This window comes from Numenius arquata, chromosome 9, assembly GCF_964106895.1.
Source record: "Numenius arquata chromosome 9, bNumArq3.hap1.1, whole genome shotgun sequence".
NCBI lineage: Eukaryota > Metazoa > Chordata > Aves > Charadriiformes > Scolopacidae > Numenius > Numenius arquata.
The window spans coordinates 61,507,359-61,525,641 of NC_133584.1; the positions used below are offsets into that span (position 1 = coordinate 61,507,359).

An 18,283-nucleotide genomic window follows, 5' to 3' on the forward strand; every position below is an offset into this window, starting at 1 on the left:
GCCATTTTTGTTGTTGTTGCTTATTGGGCTGATGCGAGAGAGCAGGACCCTCCTCCTCCTCGTTTCCAGCAGAAAGGCTGCCTTCTCCGGCGGCAGGGGAAGAGCCGGGGAAACGACAACACAAATTATGAGAAATGAGGTCAGAGGAGAGGAGAGAATAAGCAGATTAGTCCTGCTTAGTCTAGAGAAGAGATAAATATGTAGATACCCAAGGAAAACAAATCATGGACCAAACGTTACGGAATATGTTTATTCCAGAGGGAAGGAGCCTGAGAGAGAAAGGAAGGTATCCGTTACATTTCCAGTCTCTTATAATAAAAGGGACTAAAGGAAACATCCAACCAATGCTAAATTGGTAAAAATAAGCACTGCTTTAACAGAAAAGCTACAGGAGATCATGGCAATTAAGGATGTGCTGCAGTTCCATAGAATAATTGCGTTCCAGCTGGGTGGGGAGGTGCCCGTCTCTGCAGGGCAGCGTTTGCCGGAGCGATGCTCCTCAGTGCTTCCCAGGAATCTCACCTGCCCTTTCCCAGCCTTTCCACCGAGGATGCTGCCCAGGAGCAGCTCGGCTTAGAATCAGGGAGTCACAGAATCATGGAATCATAGAATTGTCTGGGTTGGAAAGGACCTTTCCATTGAGTCCAACCATCAACCCACCACTGACAAACCCACCACTGACCCATTCCATGACGCTGTAATTCTCTTCCGTGACATGTCACTGTGGCTGGAGAAGCATCTTAATGTCAGTGTCACCCTTTCATTTCGTATTTGTCGTATAAATCCCACCGAGTCCTTTCCAGCAAGGTGGGCTCTCACCTCCTCCTAAGTGTCTTTGAAGTAGTTGGCAGTGGTCGCTGCTGGAAGTCGTACGTTGGGTGCTGTGGCAAAGGGTCTGACTCAGCCCATCAGTTTCTGCTTTTTCTCAAACTAGATAAAGCGCTAGGGCTGCCTTCTGCAGGCTTGTGCCTGCAGTGACTGCCACTTGCCATATCAAGGCAAAGACATTCCATTGACATTCTTGGGGGAAATGCCTGTGCTGGGAGTCTGACTGGGACTGAATAACTTGAAGCAGTTCTCAGAGTTAATTCTTGAAATCCAAGACGGTTTCATAGAATCATAGAATCATCCAGGTTGGAAAAGACCCTTGGGATCATTGAGTCCAACCATCTACCCTACTCTACAGAGTTCTCCCCTACACCATATCCCCCAACACCACATCTAAGCGACTCTTAAACATATTCAGGGATGGTGACTCAACCACCTCCCTGGGCAGCCTCTTCCAGTGTCTGACCACTCTTTCTGTGAAGAATTTCTTCCTAATGTCTGGTCTAAACCCACCCTGTTGCAGCTTGAAGCCATTCCCTCTTGTTCTATCGCTATTTGCTTGTGAGAAGAGACCAGCACCAACCTCTCTACAGTGTCCTTTCAAGTAGTTGTAGAGAGTGATGAGGTCACCCCTCAGCCTCCTCTTCCTCAAACTAAACAGTCCCAGCTCCCTCAATCGTTCTTCGTATGATTTATTCTCCAGGCCCTTCACCAGCTTCGTTGCCCTCCTCTGCACTCGCTCCAGCACCTCGATCTCTCTCTTGGATTGAGGTGCCCAAAACTGGACACAATACTCCAGGTGTGGCCTCACCAGTGCCGAGTACAGGGGCACAATCGCCTCCCTACTTCTGCTGCTCACGCTGTTTCTAATACAAGCCAGGATGCCGTTGGCTTTCGTGGCCACCTGGGCACACTGCCGGCTCACGTTCAGCCGCTTGTCCATTAGAACCCCCAAGTCCTTTTCCGCCAGGCAGCTTTCCAGCCACACTTCCCTAAGCCTGGAGCAATGCATGGGGTTGGTGTGGCCCATGTGCAGGACCTGGCACTTGGCCTTGTTGAACCTCATACCATTAACGTCGGCCCATCGATCCAGCCTATCCAAGTCTCTCTGTAGAGCTCCCTGGCCTCTTCTTGATGAAGTTTCTTCTTGAGGAAGAAAAATAAGTGGGGAGGGAGGAGAAGAAAGGAGAATGGATGGTTTGTCCTCTCCATCCATGCCAGTCGCTGCGTGGAGCGGGGCGATGGGTGCAATTACACATTGCGAGACCCCGGCGTGGTCTGTGGCCGCTCGAACGAGCTCTGTCGTGGCTGCTCTCCTTTGCTTCCAGGAGACAAAACGCCTTTTATTCAGTTTGCGTCACTCAGGGCTGTGCTTGGCCCCGTGGCTTGGGCACAGGGGAGTGCTGGGCACTAGAATAGCTGTTGGCTGGCCCCCCAGCCCAGTTAACGAGAGAGCAAACGAGGGAGAAGGTGACTAGATGAATAACGGGAAGAAATTAAGGGAAAGCCAGCCAAACTTGGTGTAAATCACAACTTTCAACATCGCAGCTTCATCTGTTTGTCTCCTTCTGCTGATCTGTTCAGATTATCGGTCTGAGGTAAAAGAAGAAAATTTGGTATTTCCTATCAAGCACCATCTTTTGGATAAAAGTGGAGCCTGAAAGTGATCTCCTGTGTCCCCAGAGCCCTTTCCTACTGTCCCTCACAAACTCCCTGCCACGTACCTAGCGGATCCCCATCAGCGCTGCCCCGTTACTTGAGTAGAGGTAATTCTGCGTGTAAGGGACTGCGTGCTTTTAAGAGAAGGGGTGATTACGTGTATTTTAGGTGAATGTATGTATATACAGCCATATATATACAGCAACCCTAGGGCCTCTGTTACCAGTGTCCCACACACCTCCCTTTCTCCAAGCCAATTCCTCCATCATCTCCTCTCCCACCTGCTCTACCTCACCTTTTTTCCCCGTTTTCTGCTGTTGGCACACCCCCAGGTCCCCCCAGATTCCTGCCGACAGACCCGGGCAGGTTGGTTTGTCCAAGCACGGGTCGGTATGTAGCCTGTGAGCCCCAGATGTTCCTGCTGCTTCCCGATGATTCCCGATGAAGAGCGACCCACCACAGCGGGCAGCAGAGGTCCTCAGGGACAGTGGGCTCTTGGCAGGACTCTGCTGACCGGTGCAGCCTTGCTGCCAGGAAAAGCACGAGCACCTCATAAACACGAGATAAAACTCAATTATGGATGAGTGGATAATTAGGTTGAGTTATGTGGATGAGTTACAATAATTAGGTTCTTGCCCACGTTGCTCTTTTTTGAAAACAGTGTGTGGTTGCTCTTCTTCCCTTAATGTTAAGCACTGCTAAAACCTATCATCATCTCATCTAATTAAAGCTACTGTACCTACAACCTAAATAATATTTGTAATGTTCCCTTCATGTAACTTTTCTTTTAGGCATTAGGCATTATTTAATAACTATTTTTTTAAATAAAGAAAGAGCAAGTAAACCAGATTTCCTGTTGTACATCGTTGCAGGATGTATCTGCAGCTGGGTTCTTGGATCATTTCTTCTTGTCCTGGATATACCAGTTATAGGAACCATTTGCGTTACTTGTTTCCTCTTCTTCTTTGTCTGTGGATCACAAAGACGACTGTGATACCACAGTGATGGGCAGGTGAAGCACTGGTCCAGACTCTCTGTGACACCACAAGGTTCTTCCACCAAGTAACCTGGAATCTGATGCCCATGAGACACAAAAGCTTTACTCTTCTTTGACAGTTTCTCCCAAATCAGGGTGATGGAGGAGTGCAACTGCTTGCAAAATTGGCGTTTTTGGGGCTTGATTAAACTGTCATTAAATCCTCTCCTGTCACTGAGAAAGAAAGTCTACCGTAGGTGAGTGCTCCCTGTTACAAATACCAGTCTGACTTGAAGCTCTAGCATGGGGCTGTCTCAAGTTTAATGGTCCATCCGCAGGAAAATGAACTTGCAATGCTAGAAGGTTTTACTGATCCTATGTGATATTTAGGATTTTAAGTAGATTTCATGATCATCATCTTACGAATTTTCTTACTGAGAGAGGACGGGCTTCGTGGTTTGGATGATCTTCTCAGAACTGTGGAGGCTTCAGCATTAACTGCTGAGCACCTGGAAAGCAGAAGACCATGGTGATCCTCCCTCCAGCCGTGTTGGAGAGTTCACTTAGCTTTTACACTTTTTTTAAATATTTTAACTTTTTAAATGTTAGTCCTCAGCTCAAAAAACTTAAGCTTTGGTCTTCCTGCCGTTTGGTGACTTGTGTTACAAGTCAGTGCGTCGAAAAGTCCTTCTTCTTGTCCAGCTCCACCCTCACGCAGGGTGATGGCTGCTGGTGAAAAGTGTGCCCGACACAGGGATCACAAGGGTCAGGACTCACCGGGAAAACGCATTTATTCAGCAACCTCCCTTCAGTTGATGCATTTGAGGGGTTGAGAAGAATTAGATTTCCCCGAGGCGGTGACCGTGCTTAAATTTAATATCTGTGAATAATCCTCTTCATAAACTCGAAGTTATTCTAACTTTTCTTCACCAGCTGGTGCAGGGGGAGGTCGGGGCTTCACTAGAAGACTTTGTGATAAAGGTATAACTGCGTCTCTTCCCAGGGAAGGCTGTCGGTGCTTTAGGAACAGATGGGTACGGGGTTTTTTTTCTGAAGGTCTTTAAAAAAGAAAAAAAAGCCCAATAAAATTCTGCAGAGGGTCGGTGAGGACCACCCTGAGATCCAGCTGTAAAACCAGGTCTCGATGTGCCCCTGTCTCGGCACACCCGTTTTCAGGGTTTTTCAGCCCGGACTGTAGGTATCGCACCCCGGCACCCGGGAAATACGGGGCCGGATCCAAACCCTGTCATCTGCGGTAACGGGTAATGAATATTTTGCCTAATTTCTCTCTGTTCCTCACCCACCAGCCTCGCCCACCAACAGACCTGGGGTTCAGCTTTGACGCCAATAAACAACAAAGGCAGCTGATAGCGGAGCTGGAAAACAAAAACAGGTAAAAAGCCAGCTTTGATCACTCTTGTTTTCGGAACAACATTTGAGGGGAGAAGAACCTTTAGTCTTTGCGCTCTGTTGTTTTTAACCTTTTGTATTCTATTAACCAGCTTGTTTTCCTACATCTTTTGTAGAGAGATGTAGCTGGCTCCTTACCCAATTAGCTGGGTGTGGGTGCAGCTGCGGTGCCCTCCTTCCCCAGGGAGCGGGTTGATCTTCTTCGCTGATCTTCTTAACATGGTCTCTGCTGGCGCTGAGCCCTGGGAGCTGCCTCGCTCTCTGCAGCCCCAGCAAACTTCTCGCAGCAGGAAAATAAATCAGCTGGGAAGCAGTGGAGCGAGCGGGTTAGGGAACTGGGGGTGAGGGGGGTGTAAATTCAGCTTGAGAAGGATGAGGGTTGTTTTTGCTGGAAAACAAAAAAGTCTGAAGAAGCTGGGAGGGCTGGAAGAAATAGGAGATGGGCTGTAGGGGAGATGGTTTCCTTCTTCTGGCCATGGGCCGGCAACATGCACTGGCAGCCCAGCAAGCCCCCCGCACCCTGGGCTGCATCCCCAGCAGCGTGGCCAGCAGGGAGAGGGGGGGGATTCTGCCCCTCTGCTCCGCTCTGGGGAGACCCCCCCCAGTGCTGCCTCCAGCTCTGGGGCCTCAGCACAGGAGAGACATGGAGCTGTTGGAGCGGGGCCAGAGGAGGCCACGGAGATGCTGGGAGGGCTGGAGCCCCTCTGCTGGGAGGACAGGCTGAGAGAGTTGGGGGGGTTCAGCCTGGAGAAGAGAAGGCTCCGCGGAGACCTTGGAGCCCCTTCCAGTCCCTCAAGGGGCTCCAGGAAAGCTGGGGAGGGACTCTGGATGAGGGAGGGGAGCCCTAGGAGGAGGGGGAAGGGTTTGAAACTGAAAGAGGGGAGATGGAGATGAGATGTGGGGAAGAACTTCTTTGCTGTGAGGGTGGTGAGAGCCTGGCCCAGGTTGCCCAGAGAAGCTGTGGCTGCCCCATCCCTGGAGGGGTTCAAGGCCAGGTTGGAGGGGGCTTGGAGCAACCTGGTGTGGTGGGAGGTGTCCCTGCCCAGGGCAGGGGGTGGCACTGGGGGGGCTTTGAGGTCCCTTCCCACCCAAACCACTCTGTGATTCAATGATTTTTCTTGCCACGGAGGGGCTGTTAAGAGATCGAGCTGTTTTTATCACGGTGTTGCATTTGCACTTACCGCTTCTCAGCGCCCACATCTCGAGTTTGTGTTTTCTCTGGACCCAGCCGTTGAGCAGCCGTACGGCACCGGTGGGCTGTGGGTTGCCCACAGAGCCTCCCCGGTAGCCCGGTGATGTGCTCTCCTGGTAGCCACGCTCCGCAGCATGTCTGAGCTCGCTGCCTGTACGGCCCCAGCCAAGGTGCCCTCAGCAGAGCGGGCACGAACCCTGCTTTGGGTGGGTTTGGAGGAGAACCGGTTCCTGGAGAGCAGCTCCGTCCTGGCACCCTTCACTTCGCTGCCGAGGTGCTTGAAATCATTCCTGGAGATCACAGATAAGGGAGATCTCAGTCAGTGCTGGTACGGAACCCTGCAAGGGGAGCAGCTCAGCAGTTTTGGAGAAGAGCAGGAGAGGGTTAGAGATAGAAATTAGAGATTATAATCTTCGCTCTCGGGAGGATTTCATTTCCATTTTAATAAGCGAGTCCTTGGCTGTGGGTGCTGCCTTCCCTCACCTCCGGCTACCCAAAGCTGGCTGATGCCCTTCCCTTGGTGAGACCTCGAGGACTACGAGCTGCTCTTCCCCCTGGTCCTGCCAGGAGCCCTGGCCGGGGCAGTGGGACGGTAACGGCTGCTGGCACGGCTGGGGGTGCCGGTGGTGCCACGTCCGAGCCCTTCCCGCAGCACGTGCCATACCCATCCCGCTGGAAATGGGGCTTTTTCCTTCTTGGAGCAGTCCCCCAGCCCATCCCACACGGCAGGTTTTGGAGAAGCATCGCCAGCGTATGGCACATGAGTGATTTCATACTTTTTATTATCAAGTAATACATTTTCTGTGTGCGTTACAGCAATTCCCAGGACTGCGCTGCCTTCCCTGTCGCAGGTTTGGGTCTGTGCCGGTCCCAGTCAAACGGAATTGCTGCATTTAGGCCAAAAAAGAGCGCTCAAAGGGCTAGAAGGGCGTTTAAACCGGGGCTGAGCTTTTTCCTCTTTAATCCTCCCTCTGTTGTTTCTACAGAGAGATACTGCAAGAAATCCAGCGTCTCAGGCTGGAACACGAACAAGCCTCCCAGCCCACCCCCGAGAAAGCCCAGCAGAACCCCACGTTACTGGCTGAGCTCCGGCTGCTACGGTAAAAGACACCCCCAAAACTCGGGCAAATTCGGTGCCCAGGGCCATCACCCCCTTTGTTTTTTGCCTCTTTGTTTTTCTCTTGAAGCGGGGCCCAGCATTTCTTAAATCATACAAGATACTGGACTTCTGACACACTGGCGTTCATCTTTGAATTTCTTTTTATATTGCTCGCTTCTTTATTTTTTTTTTTAAATACAAGATAAAACCAAACAGTCATGTCTTTTAAGTAGGCATCTGTAGAAATACAGTGGTTTTCTGACACCAGGGAAAAGGAAGGTCAGTTATCTCCCGTTCCCGTGACCTGGGTTGTGGCACAGGGAATATGTCAAAGATGGTCCGTCGCGTTGGGGACAGAAATGGCTGTGCCAAGGCTCCGTCCAGAGAGGTGATGGCTGCTCCTTCCAAACACCTGCGGCCTTTTCTCCTCTTTTTTTTCCCCTCCTGTAGCTCATTCCTGCTTGTCTGAGAGCTCTGCGGGACGCCTGGGTCTGACACGAAGAGAGTTCTTAAAAGGAAGAAAAAAGCAGCCTTTTTTGCTCAAAATGCAGCGCTCTCTAAAAGGGCTTCCTACTACTGAGTGCAGATTCCTGGATTTTTAGTGAAAAGCCTGACTGTTATATTTAGCTTTCCTGGTCATTGTACTGTGCTTTGCTCTATTTTTTTTTACATTGGAAGCCAGGGGGGAGTGATGGACACCAAAGGCACGGTTATATCTGGGTGAATTTCCTGAAGTGGTTTTGAAGTACCCCAAAGTGTTATTTTCTGACTCTTTCTTCCGTGTCACTGGAGCAGGCAGAGGAAGGATGAGCTGGAGCAGAGGATGTCTGCGCTGCAGGAGAGCCGGAGGGAGCTGATGGTGCAGCTGGAAGGGCTGATGAAGCTGCTCAAGGTGAGGCATCTCCCGTGGGAAACGCGGCGCATCCTCCTCTTCCCCGAGTCGGGAATTCCCTCCCGCTGCCCCCAGAGCCCCGCTTTGTGCCCTACCGTTGTAAATTCTTCAGGAGGAACAGAAGGAATTTGCAAAAAGCCATTCCTGTGCTGGCTCTGCGCGTCGCTGCGGGTGGGTGACGGGCTTTCAGGTTCCTCTGCTGCTGCTTTGGTTGAAATATCAAAAGCCATAAGATTTGGCAGGCTTGAAAGAAGCACTAGATTTGGCGATGAGCTGCAGGCTGCTCCGGGTAGTAATTCAGTTTTTCCTACTTGAACTGGAGAATAAAGTGGGAACTGTCGTCACTGCGATACGGACCAGGACTGCCCAGGGCCGTGGTGCTGCGTGTCCCCAAGGGACACGACACTGTCCCTGCGGCATCCGGGGAGGTTTTGTGCTTTAGAGTGTGATGGCGTTGGCTCTGGTCCGTACCAGATGGTTGGATTTCTGATGAGGGTCCGTTATTATTTTTTGTAGAGTCCTGCTAGAGTTGAGCTCATGGTGGATGACTGTGTCTGAAATACTGTTGTGCCTTTATTCTTTCCGTTCTCTAAATTGGACAAAAGCCTCTCTAGAAAGTGAACGGCAAAATATTGGTCTAACTTGAAGAGTAAGACTCTTCTGGAAGAGGAGTGTGGATGCAAGAGGCCGTGGTCAAATGCACACAGAGGGGCTGCTTGGTTCAGTTTCCCTGTGCAGACGAGCACATCCTTAGTATTAATGTTTGGGAAGTTGGTTTTTTTAAGTCAGTGGTTCTGCACACTCTATTTTTTTTTCCTGTTAATGTCTGTGTTCTAAAAATTTGAAGCCAGTCGCTTGCTAAATTCACCTTGATTTCTTCAGACCCTAAATCTTTGTAAGCTGAAGTGCGATATTGCTGAAAATGGGCATCCAAAAGTGAATTACAGATTTAGGAAAGTATAAAAAGTCGTTGCATCAGAAACAGTTTGTGGTTCGGGTGACCATGGCCTGAGCATTTTTCTTGCACATGTTTGAGGACCAGAATGAGTTTGGACATCTGCTCTAAGCCGGAGACAAGCTCTGATGGGAGTTTCCTGGAGAACCTGTTCATTCCAAAGCTCTCGTAAACCTTCACAAATGAATTCTCCCAATTACGTGACGTAAACGCCATCATCTCGTTTGGTTGAAGGGCTGTTCTGTCAGCTGGCTTGGCTTTCTGCTTTTCCACCTGGGATGCCTCAAAGGCCGGGTGGACTACCCTTCTCAGATGCCCTGCTCCTGCACCAGAGTGACCCGTGGAGCTTGGCCCACCCAACTGCCTCCTTGGCCATCGCCCTCTTCTCTCCCAACTGCCCAAATGATGTTTGGTCCCTCCCACCTGGCCGGCTGGACACGTGGACCATTCTGTGGAGCAGCAGAAGACATTAGTGTCAGTAACACCCCAATGAGGAGATTGTGGAGGGTGCTGCAGAGGGAAGAGAACGTGAACACGAATGGCAGATGCTGCAACTGGGTAGACACGGGAGGGAGGAGAGAGGATTTTGGAACAGGGAAGGGAGCTATAGCTGACTCACATGTGATGAGCTGATGTTTTTAGGACCCACTCTCCAGGTTGAGTCACACGGTTCAATTATGAGCTTGACAGAAACCGTAATGACGTCTTCTGGACTGTGTTATACAGACGGTTCATTTAGGAGCTGGCTCTTACTAGACTTTTCATTTATAGAATCATAGAATCACAGAATGGTTTGGGTTGGAAGGGACCTTAAAGATCATCTAGTTCCAATCCTCTGCCATATGACTCTAGTATCTTTTCATTAACTCCCTTGGTTCCCAAAATTGTTTAAAAACTACATGGGCACATAGGCTTGGATACAAGGAGAAAGTTCTTCCCCCTGAGGATGCTCCAGCAGAGGAGCGGGGGCCCAGGGAGGCTGTTCCTTCTCCATCCTTGGAGGCTCTGAGCAACCTGGGCTGAGACTGGCCCTGGGCTGAGCAGGAGGGTGGACACGGGGCCACCCGAGGTCCCCTCCAACCTGACCTGCCCCCGAGGCCAGGACTGCAGTTCTTTCTATGGTTTGTGGCATAACATGGTTCCTTGCCTTTCCCCTTCCCTGCTTTCCATGGAGCCTGGCAGCTTCTTCTTGATTAAAGCTTCTTCCAGAGAGACATCTGTTCTGGGGCTGAGGAAATCGAAAATGGAGAATGCACTGCCAATGCCAATTTGCTTCCACAGTTAAAAATTTATGCCTCATTTTCAGTTTTAATGTATTTAGCTTCAGTTTACACCCATTGGCTCCGGTACATGCGGTTCTCCCTCCATTAAATTAAGGAATACTTTAGCACCCCTGGTTTTTTCCTACGCAGATACTTACTCATCTCAGCGAAGGCGCCTCTGAATCTTCTCTTTTAAATCAGTGAAACAGGTAGGGCTGTTCCGCGCTTCCCACAGCACTGTGCTGCAGTCATCGTTGCACTTGATTTCTCTGCCTTCTCCGGATTTTTAATATAATTTCTTTAGTTGGGAAAAAAACCAAACTACGTTGAATTCTTGTGTGAATCAGCGCTCTGCAGAGAGTTACGGGAGGGGTTTCGTTACTCTTCATTGCTATTTTCCTGTTTCTGCCTTTCTGCACCAGTGAGTGCTCTCTGAAAGCTCTCAGTTACCCAGATCTTACCCCGTGTCAAGGGCGTTATTTGTTTTGTACAGCGCTAACTGGTTAACGACAACGTGTTACAAGTTTGGCCTCTAAAGGAGCTGCAAATATGAAAATACATTACATCTGTGCAGTTCCTTTAGAAGCCAAACGTGTAATACATACAAATGGCAAAATCAGATTTATTTGGCGAGACCTCTTTTCCATGAAGTCATAATGCTCCGTGTATCACTTATTAGTTGAGTCTCGTATCAGCATTTCTCTTCCTTTGCATAAATTAATGGCAGGGTAGGATGTTTATGCTCGTTTAAGTTGTTTTACTTCCCTTTTTGAATATTAGCGCAACACAGCGCCTTCCAGTCCTGGATATTCCAAGATCTATTAAAAATTGCCATCACCGGAGCAGATAACTCCTCGTGGAATTATTTTCAGAATCCCAGCTGCGGGCTGCCCAGGCCCGCTGCTCTAAAAATATTATTTCTAGTAGATACTTTTTAACACCTTTTCTCGTTATTAGTGGAAAGTCCTTCACTGTTTGCTGGCAGAAACTACCAGGGGAAAGTACTATTAGTCAAACACAGAACAGAAATACTAATTCCTCTTCCCACAGTAAGAATTTCACCGTGACCTTCAAGAGGCAGCGTACGTCACCCCAAGGCTTTGTTTTGTTTCTGATGTTTGTCTTCATTTCAGAGTCTCCTTTTTGGTGGTTTTTAGCCCTGCCAGACACCAATTTTTCCCACAACGTTTTAGCTCCTCTCGTCATTTGGTGCACTTCAAAAATTTTCATTTATAATTTACATCAGCTGTTAAGCTTTTATGGTTTTTTCCATTTTCTTATGCGGTATTTTTTACATTTTTAATGCTGCCTTCACTTCACCATTTAGAGCTGGATTCAGCTTTACCTCACTTCAGTTATCTGAAAGTTTGGTGCCTCCGCTCCCTGGGTAAAAAGAGGAGAGAGAGGGAAGCCTGCGTCTGGAAGGACATGGCTGTTCTCGGGAGGTTCATCCCATTTTCCCGTGCTGTGACAGTTGGCCTCAGAGCAGAGAAGGGCTCTCAACTGGGAGGTGATCCAACCCCCATGATTAGCATCCTGCTCTGATGTTTATTAGCCCACATGGTGACCTAACCCCACCATTGGAATTTAGAGTTAAGGTTCATTTTTGCATTGAGCCTCCTTCCAGATCTTATGGCAACATGTGTTGACGCTCCTGTTAGGAGGTTCCCTTACAGGAATTTGTTGGGGGTCTGCCCCCAAGGAGAATCATAGAACCATAGAATGGTTTGGGCTGGAATGGACCTTAAAGTCCATCTCGTCCCACCCCCTGCCCTGGGCAGGGACACCTCCCACCAGACCAAGTTGCTCCAAGCCCCCTCCAACCTGGCCTTGAACGCCTCCAGGGATGGGGCAACCACAGCTTCTCGGGGCAACCTGGGCCAGGCTCTCACCACCCTCACAGCAAAGAACTTCTTCCCCACATCTCATCTCAATCTCCCCTCTTTCAGTGTCAAACCCTTCCCCTTCCTCCTAGGGCTCCCCTCCCTGATAAAGAGTCTCTCCCCATCTCTCCTGTAGGACCCCTTTTGGCCGTTCAGCCCTTCACCAAGTGCTGTCATTGGTGTCTTCTACTGGGTGGTCCCATTCGAGACCCCGACTGTACCTGTCACGGTGACCTTGTTAGTGCCAGACACCATTCCTTGGACATGGGCTCACCTATGAGCTCTGCTGTTGGTGTGGTCACCAACGTGCCCTTGGATCAGAGCTACTGGCGCTGGCCCAGACCATCTCCAGCCACCACCCAGAGGCTGTCAGGTGCCCAGACCCATTCCTGGGCACCCTGATCAGGGTGAGAAGGGATTTTAACAGCATGGACATGTGCAGATCATGCCAGAGAACAGGCCCTTGCACAAGTTTGTTTAGTAGTGTAGTCTGAGCCTGCAGAGCTGCTGCAATGGCCACCGTAGGGCTTCCACTGGCCACTCTCCTTCTGTCCTCCTGGCTACTCCAGCCAGTCTGTCGTTAACCAGATGAAACCCCTTGCATGTGAGATGCAGCCTGGGCTGATCGGAGGCCACCACCTGTCAGTATTGTCATCAGTGACTCTTTTCCAGTAGTTTTTATCTTCTTTTCCCATCCAGGCCCTTGGCTCAGCTTTCCCTTTTTCCCCGAAGTCTTCTGAGACACACCTCGGGCCATTAGCTCTCTCTAATAAGTAGTCCTCAGTGATGACTGGTGCCTTCTTGCAGGGCTTTTGCTTCCAGCTACACGGATACTCAGCAGACATATCCCATTTCACTGTTTCCATTTCCTCAACGGTAATTTCCTCGCTGGCCGATGTGATGGTTTATCTAATAACTGCTCGGTCCTTCTAGCAAAGCTCCACACCTCCTGAGAGGGTTTTTTCACATCTGCAATTAATGCTAAAGCCTCATTTTTCAAACTAACAACTTCTTTTTGTAGAGTGGAGATCGTTTAAGATCTTTCCCCTGACTTTTCTCACCATCTGGTCCTGTGAGTCCCAGTGCCGGTGGGAGGAATGACTGGGAAGGTCTGGGAGTGTGGGGAGGGCAGCACTGCTGATGCTGAGCCTCCATCTGCTTTATCAATGCCAAAATACGCACCTGGAAGAACCCCAAATCTTGGGAGAAAAAACCCCAAAAGTATGTGCTCAGAAATGTGGAATTCTCCACGGTCGTTCCCAGATATCTCTGCAGAGCCCTCAGCACACGGTGAGGAAAACATCTTCTACAATGGTCAGCAAGAAGGAGCTACTCTGAATGGAGGGACAGGTTCTGGTTGATGGTTAAACATCTGCTTCCATGATTCTATGATTCGAATCCCACGGGATAGAAGCGAGGGAAGGTGGATAAATGGGTCCATGGATTTCAAGGCCAGAAGGAGCTTTCATTCCATGAATTTTATCTCCATGACCTGAATTTCTGGGCAGACGTGCTTACGGGTGATCCTGCTGCCCTCTGCACCGAGGGTCCGTGCAAGGCCAGCGTTGGAGGGGACACACGCTGTTGCTCTGACAAAGCCATAATTGCTATTTCTGTGGTGATGAGAGTCATCAAAACCTTGCTGCCAGCCCTTCTTCTAAGGCAGGGTGCTGCTGCCCTGCTCCTCCCCACTGCCGAGCCTGCAGACAGAGCAGCCCACGGGACTCAAGGGGTGCTGTATACGTGAGGGCAAAATCTGTGAAAACTTCAGAACTGGGAAAGAAACCCTCGACTACGTGATATCTTGCTCATTCCCAGGAACGGTCCTATAGCTGAAGCCAGAATGTGGCCCTGCTGCCCGGGCAGGAGGGCGGTGTACGAGGCTCTGCTTCAAAAGAGGATAAATCCATCCATATTTCACCTTTTTTGGTCTTTCCAGTTAGCAGTGATCCGTATTGACAAACCTTGCATTGCAACAAAGGACATTTTTTCTCTTCATCTTTGTCCTTATTCGGCATCTTTGGTGCTCTTGCCCCCCAGGTTCTCCCGTCCCGCTGCAGACCCGGTTGCCATCCGCTCGTTAATTAGCCCTTTGGAGGACCTCCCCATCTGCAGAGGTCCCTGCAGGCCCGGTGGCCATGGGCTCTCTCGGACCAAGGAGGTGGTGTTTTGCCTCTCAGGGGATGACAGTTGGGGTCTCTGTGGTGGCAGATTCGTGCTCATGGGGAAGTGAATGCTGTGTGGTGGTTGCACTCTCCAGATGGTCTTTCCAGTCTTTAGAGGGTGGTGGTCTGGTGTTCCTTGCCTTGAGGACAGCAAGAGAGTCCAGGGTAGGAGAAGTTAAGCCAGTGAAGGTGCTGCACAGAGGAGGGGATGTCCCTTGGATATCCTGTCCCGTGCCCAAGATGTCCATGCTGTGATGTCTACCCTGTGACTGTGACTTTGGCCAACGCCGAAGGCCATTTTAGACCAGAACCTTCTTTTGGGAAGGGAGCAGATGGCACCTCTGCTTTCCCACCACGGCCCTTGTCTCCAGCGCCCTCGTTTCCCGCCCTCTCTGCAGGTGTTCCTACAATTTGCCGTGTTCTGTTCCTCCATTGGGTCTGTTGTGTGTGTTTTGTGTGTGTTTGCTTGTCGTACAATAATTAATCTGTCCTGTTTTCTCTCTTCACCTTTTTTCTTTTGCCAACGTTTGTAGGAAGAAGAGCAAAAGCAGGCAGTAAGTTGACTTCAGTCTGTAGGTGATCTTTTCTTTCTGCATGAAATTACAATTTTCTGTTAATTGGCTTGTATGCAAATAAACCCTGGGAATGTGGGGTCGTTCTCACTTGTAAATTCGAAGGCAGCCCTCATCAGTCTCCAGTAGCGCATGTTTTTGTGTGTGTCCTTAAAGCTATTCCTCTCTCCCTTTGAAATTAAGGTTATTGCTGTGGGTACACAACCAGTGGCTGTGTTCGTTAGGTTTTTATAGAATTGTGCATGATCATCCAGGCTTGAAAATGTGGATTCTCAGCTGGCTTCATAATATATTTTGCTGGAGATTCTTTGGCGTATTTTACGTGCTAAGAAAGCTTTCTTGTCTCTTCAGGAATCCTTCGCTTTGCCTCCTTGCCACGTACAAGTCCATGCATGAAAACTAATTAATGACTTAATATTCCGGGCATGGATCCATATCATTCAGTCATGATATAGTCTCCTTGAATTAGTCCCAGTGTGCTCGTTGTAAACAGGATGAGTAAACTAACCAGAGACAAGAATGCATTTGCTTTGTTGCTGATGTTCATTTTCTCTGCCCGCCTCTTAAATCCTGAATCCTGTGTTGATTCCGGAATCCACTCCAGAGGGAGCCCTTTTGCTTTTCTCAGAAATAGCCAGATGTTCAATGTCTTCCCTCCAGCACAACAAATCCTCAGCATTTTGGAACATGCTTTTCTGTGTACACAAAGCTTTAATGAAGGTGAATCCTGTGTTTCCCACTGTTGGGGGGGGGTTACATGTTATTTGTCAGATACCTGAATTGGATATTTGATGTGTGGATTGGAAACTCGATAAGTGAATTGAAAATTCCGGTGACTTATTTTTGGTACGGAAATATATATTTCTGGGTAACTGCTATTGCTGAAAATGCTTCAGTGCTACATGTGCTGAAATGGGATGTTGGTGACTCCTGGATGGCCTTTTATTGAAGTTGTGACATCAGTTTAAGAAGAAGATGGTGGTAAGTGCGTATCTTCTGTTGGAGGCCGGTTCTTCTCTAGTTGGTGCTGCCAGTGAAGATTTATCCCTGGGTTTGCTGTGGCACCTTGCAGGAGTTCCTTGCCTTAGTGAAGGGACCAGATTGCAGCATGAGGCAGCGATCTTCAGGGAATCTCCTGGAGGAAGGGGAACAACCAAGACACCGCCGTCCCTGTCCTCCAGCTTCTAATGTGCAATGTCATTGCTAGGAATAATCATCTGCGTGGAAACGCAGCGTTATTTCAGCTTGTTTTTCCTGCGCCGTGATGTTCATATTGATTATGGATAAAGAGGAAGTGTAAATATGAGATCAGAGGAAAAATTTGCCCAGTTTTACCTCCCTCCTTTCCCTGGAGCACTGTGTCAGTAGGGGGACAAGCAAGCCAAAACTGGCTGCTAAAATAACATCAACACACTGACATTCTGTCCAGTCCCATTCTGTTGGAGTCTGTGATGGATGAGCCAAAAAGGATTTGAAACCAAGGCGGCAGATTTTGACCAACCAAAGGACGCATTGCTGAGCTGTAGGAATTGAAACTTCACCTCCTTACATTTGATGGGCTGAAGTAGCTTGAAGCACCTGAGAAAGCTGGAAATCCCAGGATACGGTGCTCCACTTGGCTGAGAAACACCCAGAAATCGTGAAATGGCTGAGGTGGAAAGACATCTCTGGAGGTCTTCTAGTCCAGCCCCCCATGCTCCAAGCCTCTCAGGACCTTGTCCCATCAGGGTCTGAGGATCTCCAAAGATGGAGACTTCACAATCTCTCTGGGCGACTGGTTCTAGTGCTTCAGTGCCCTCACCATAAGAAAGTTTATTGTTTATGTTTAAATGGAATTTCCTATGTTTCCATTTGTGCCTGTATTTCCATTCCGCTGCCTCTGGTCCCGTCACTGGATACCACTGAGAAGGGTCTGGCTCTCGTTTCTGCACTTCCTTCCGTTAGGAATTTGTATGCACTGATAAGGTCCACCTGGGCCTTCTCTTCTTGAGCTAAACATTCCCAGCTCCTTCAGCCTCTCCCCGTAGGGCAGATCCACTGGTTCCTTAATCATCTTTTTGGCTCTTCTATGGGCTTGCTCCAAATTCTTCTCATACTGGGTGGTCCAGAGCTGGACCCAACACTCCAGATGCAGCCTCACCAGTGCTGAGTTGAGGGGAAGGATCATCTCCCTCCATTTGCTGCCAACACTCTTCCCAGCACAGCCCAGGGTGCTGTCGACTTTCTTTGCTGGAAGGGTACAGTGCTGGCTCGTGTTCAACTTCTCTGCAGGACCCCAGCGTGTTTTTCTGCTGAGCTGCTTTCCAGCCAGTCAGAAGGTTATTCCCTTCCAGGAACAGGGCTTTGCACCCTGTGTTGAACTTGGTGAGGTTCCTCTCTTCCCATTTCTCCAGCATTTCAAGGTCCCTCTGAATGGCAGCACAACCATCTGATGTATCAACCGCTCCTCCCACTTTTGTGTTGTCTGCAGACTTGTTGAGGGTCCATGCTGTACTGTCATTTAGCTCGTTGCTGGAGAAGTTAGTCAGTGCTGGCTCCAGTATCAAACCTCGAGGCACACCACACTGGCCTCCAGCTGGACTTCACGTGGCTGATGACAACCCTACACATCACACACTGTGTTGGTACCTGCACTGTTCTGGAAAGGACATAATGATGTATCTCCAGCCTGAAGTCCAGAAGAACTGCTTGGACCGTAGACTGGCTTCCCAATGTCTTCAGGACTTCATGGTCATCCATGTGCTCCAATAACAGAAATACTTGAATAAAGGGCTGAATGTCTGTGAGAGTGTGGGCTGAAGAAACACGGCCAACTGAAGAACTTTAAAAATATTATCAAACATTCCACTGTCCTTTAGAACCTCAACTGGGTTTGGTGGCTCCAGACTCCCATCTTCCCTCTGCATGTGTATAAAAACCCTACAGTAGCTAGGAGAGAGAACACGTGTACTGTGTGCTCAGCCAGCCCTGTCCTTGTGTCCACGGGCATGCATTTGGGAGAAGAAGTTAGAGGAGAAGAGCCTGATCTGGTTAGTACCTTGCAAAGGTCTACGGACCAGTCCAGACACAGCAGGACCACCTATGAAGGAAAATGTGGAGCATCATCTGAATCCTGTGGAAGAGAATGCCCTTAGTGATGTAAAGAGATGTCATCTCAACCCTTGACGAGATGGGTTGGTTATGGGGTGGCAACATGAATTTACATGAAGGATTAAGGTGAGTAACAGGCAGAATAAGTCACTGATCCGGGACTGGCAGCGCACCAGCACCCGCATCGGGAAGTTCTGATTTCCCTTCACTGCTAAAGCTGGAAATCAGTGGCATCCGAGAGACCCAACTCCAGTCACAAAAATGTCCTCGGGGGCCTAGAAGCTACTGTGTCTCTTGGCC

General features: G+C 49.4%; 1 protein-coding gene across 1 annotated transcript in view; it reads left to right on the forward strand.

The window, feature by feature from the left end:
• Positions 1-18,283, forward strand: part of DTNB (dystrobrevin beta) — a 138,338-nt gene that overhangs the window by 72,426 nt on the left and 47,629 nt on the right. The window contains exons 12-14 of the mRNA XM_074153671.1: positions 4,771-4,856; positions 7,052-7,165; positions 7,960-8,056. Coding sequence (XP_074009772.1) covers positions 4,771-4,856; positions 7,052-7,165; positions 7,960-8,056 — 297 coding nt within the window. The remainder of the gene's footprint in view (positions 1-4,770; positions 4,857-7,051; positions 7,166-7,959; positions 8,057-18,283) is intronic.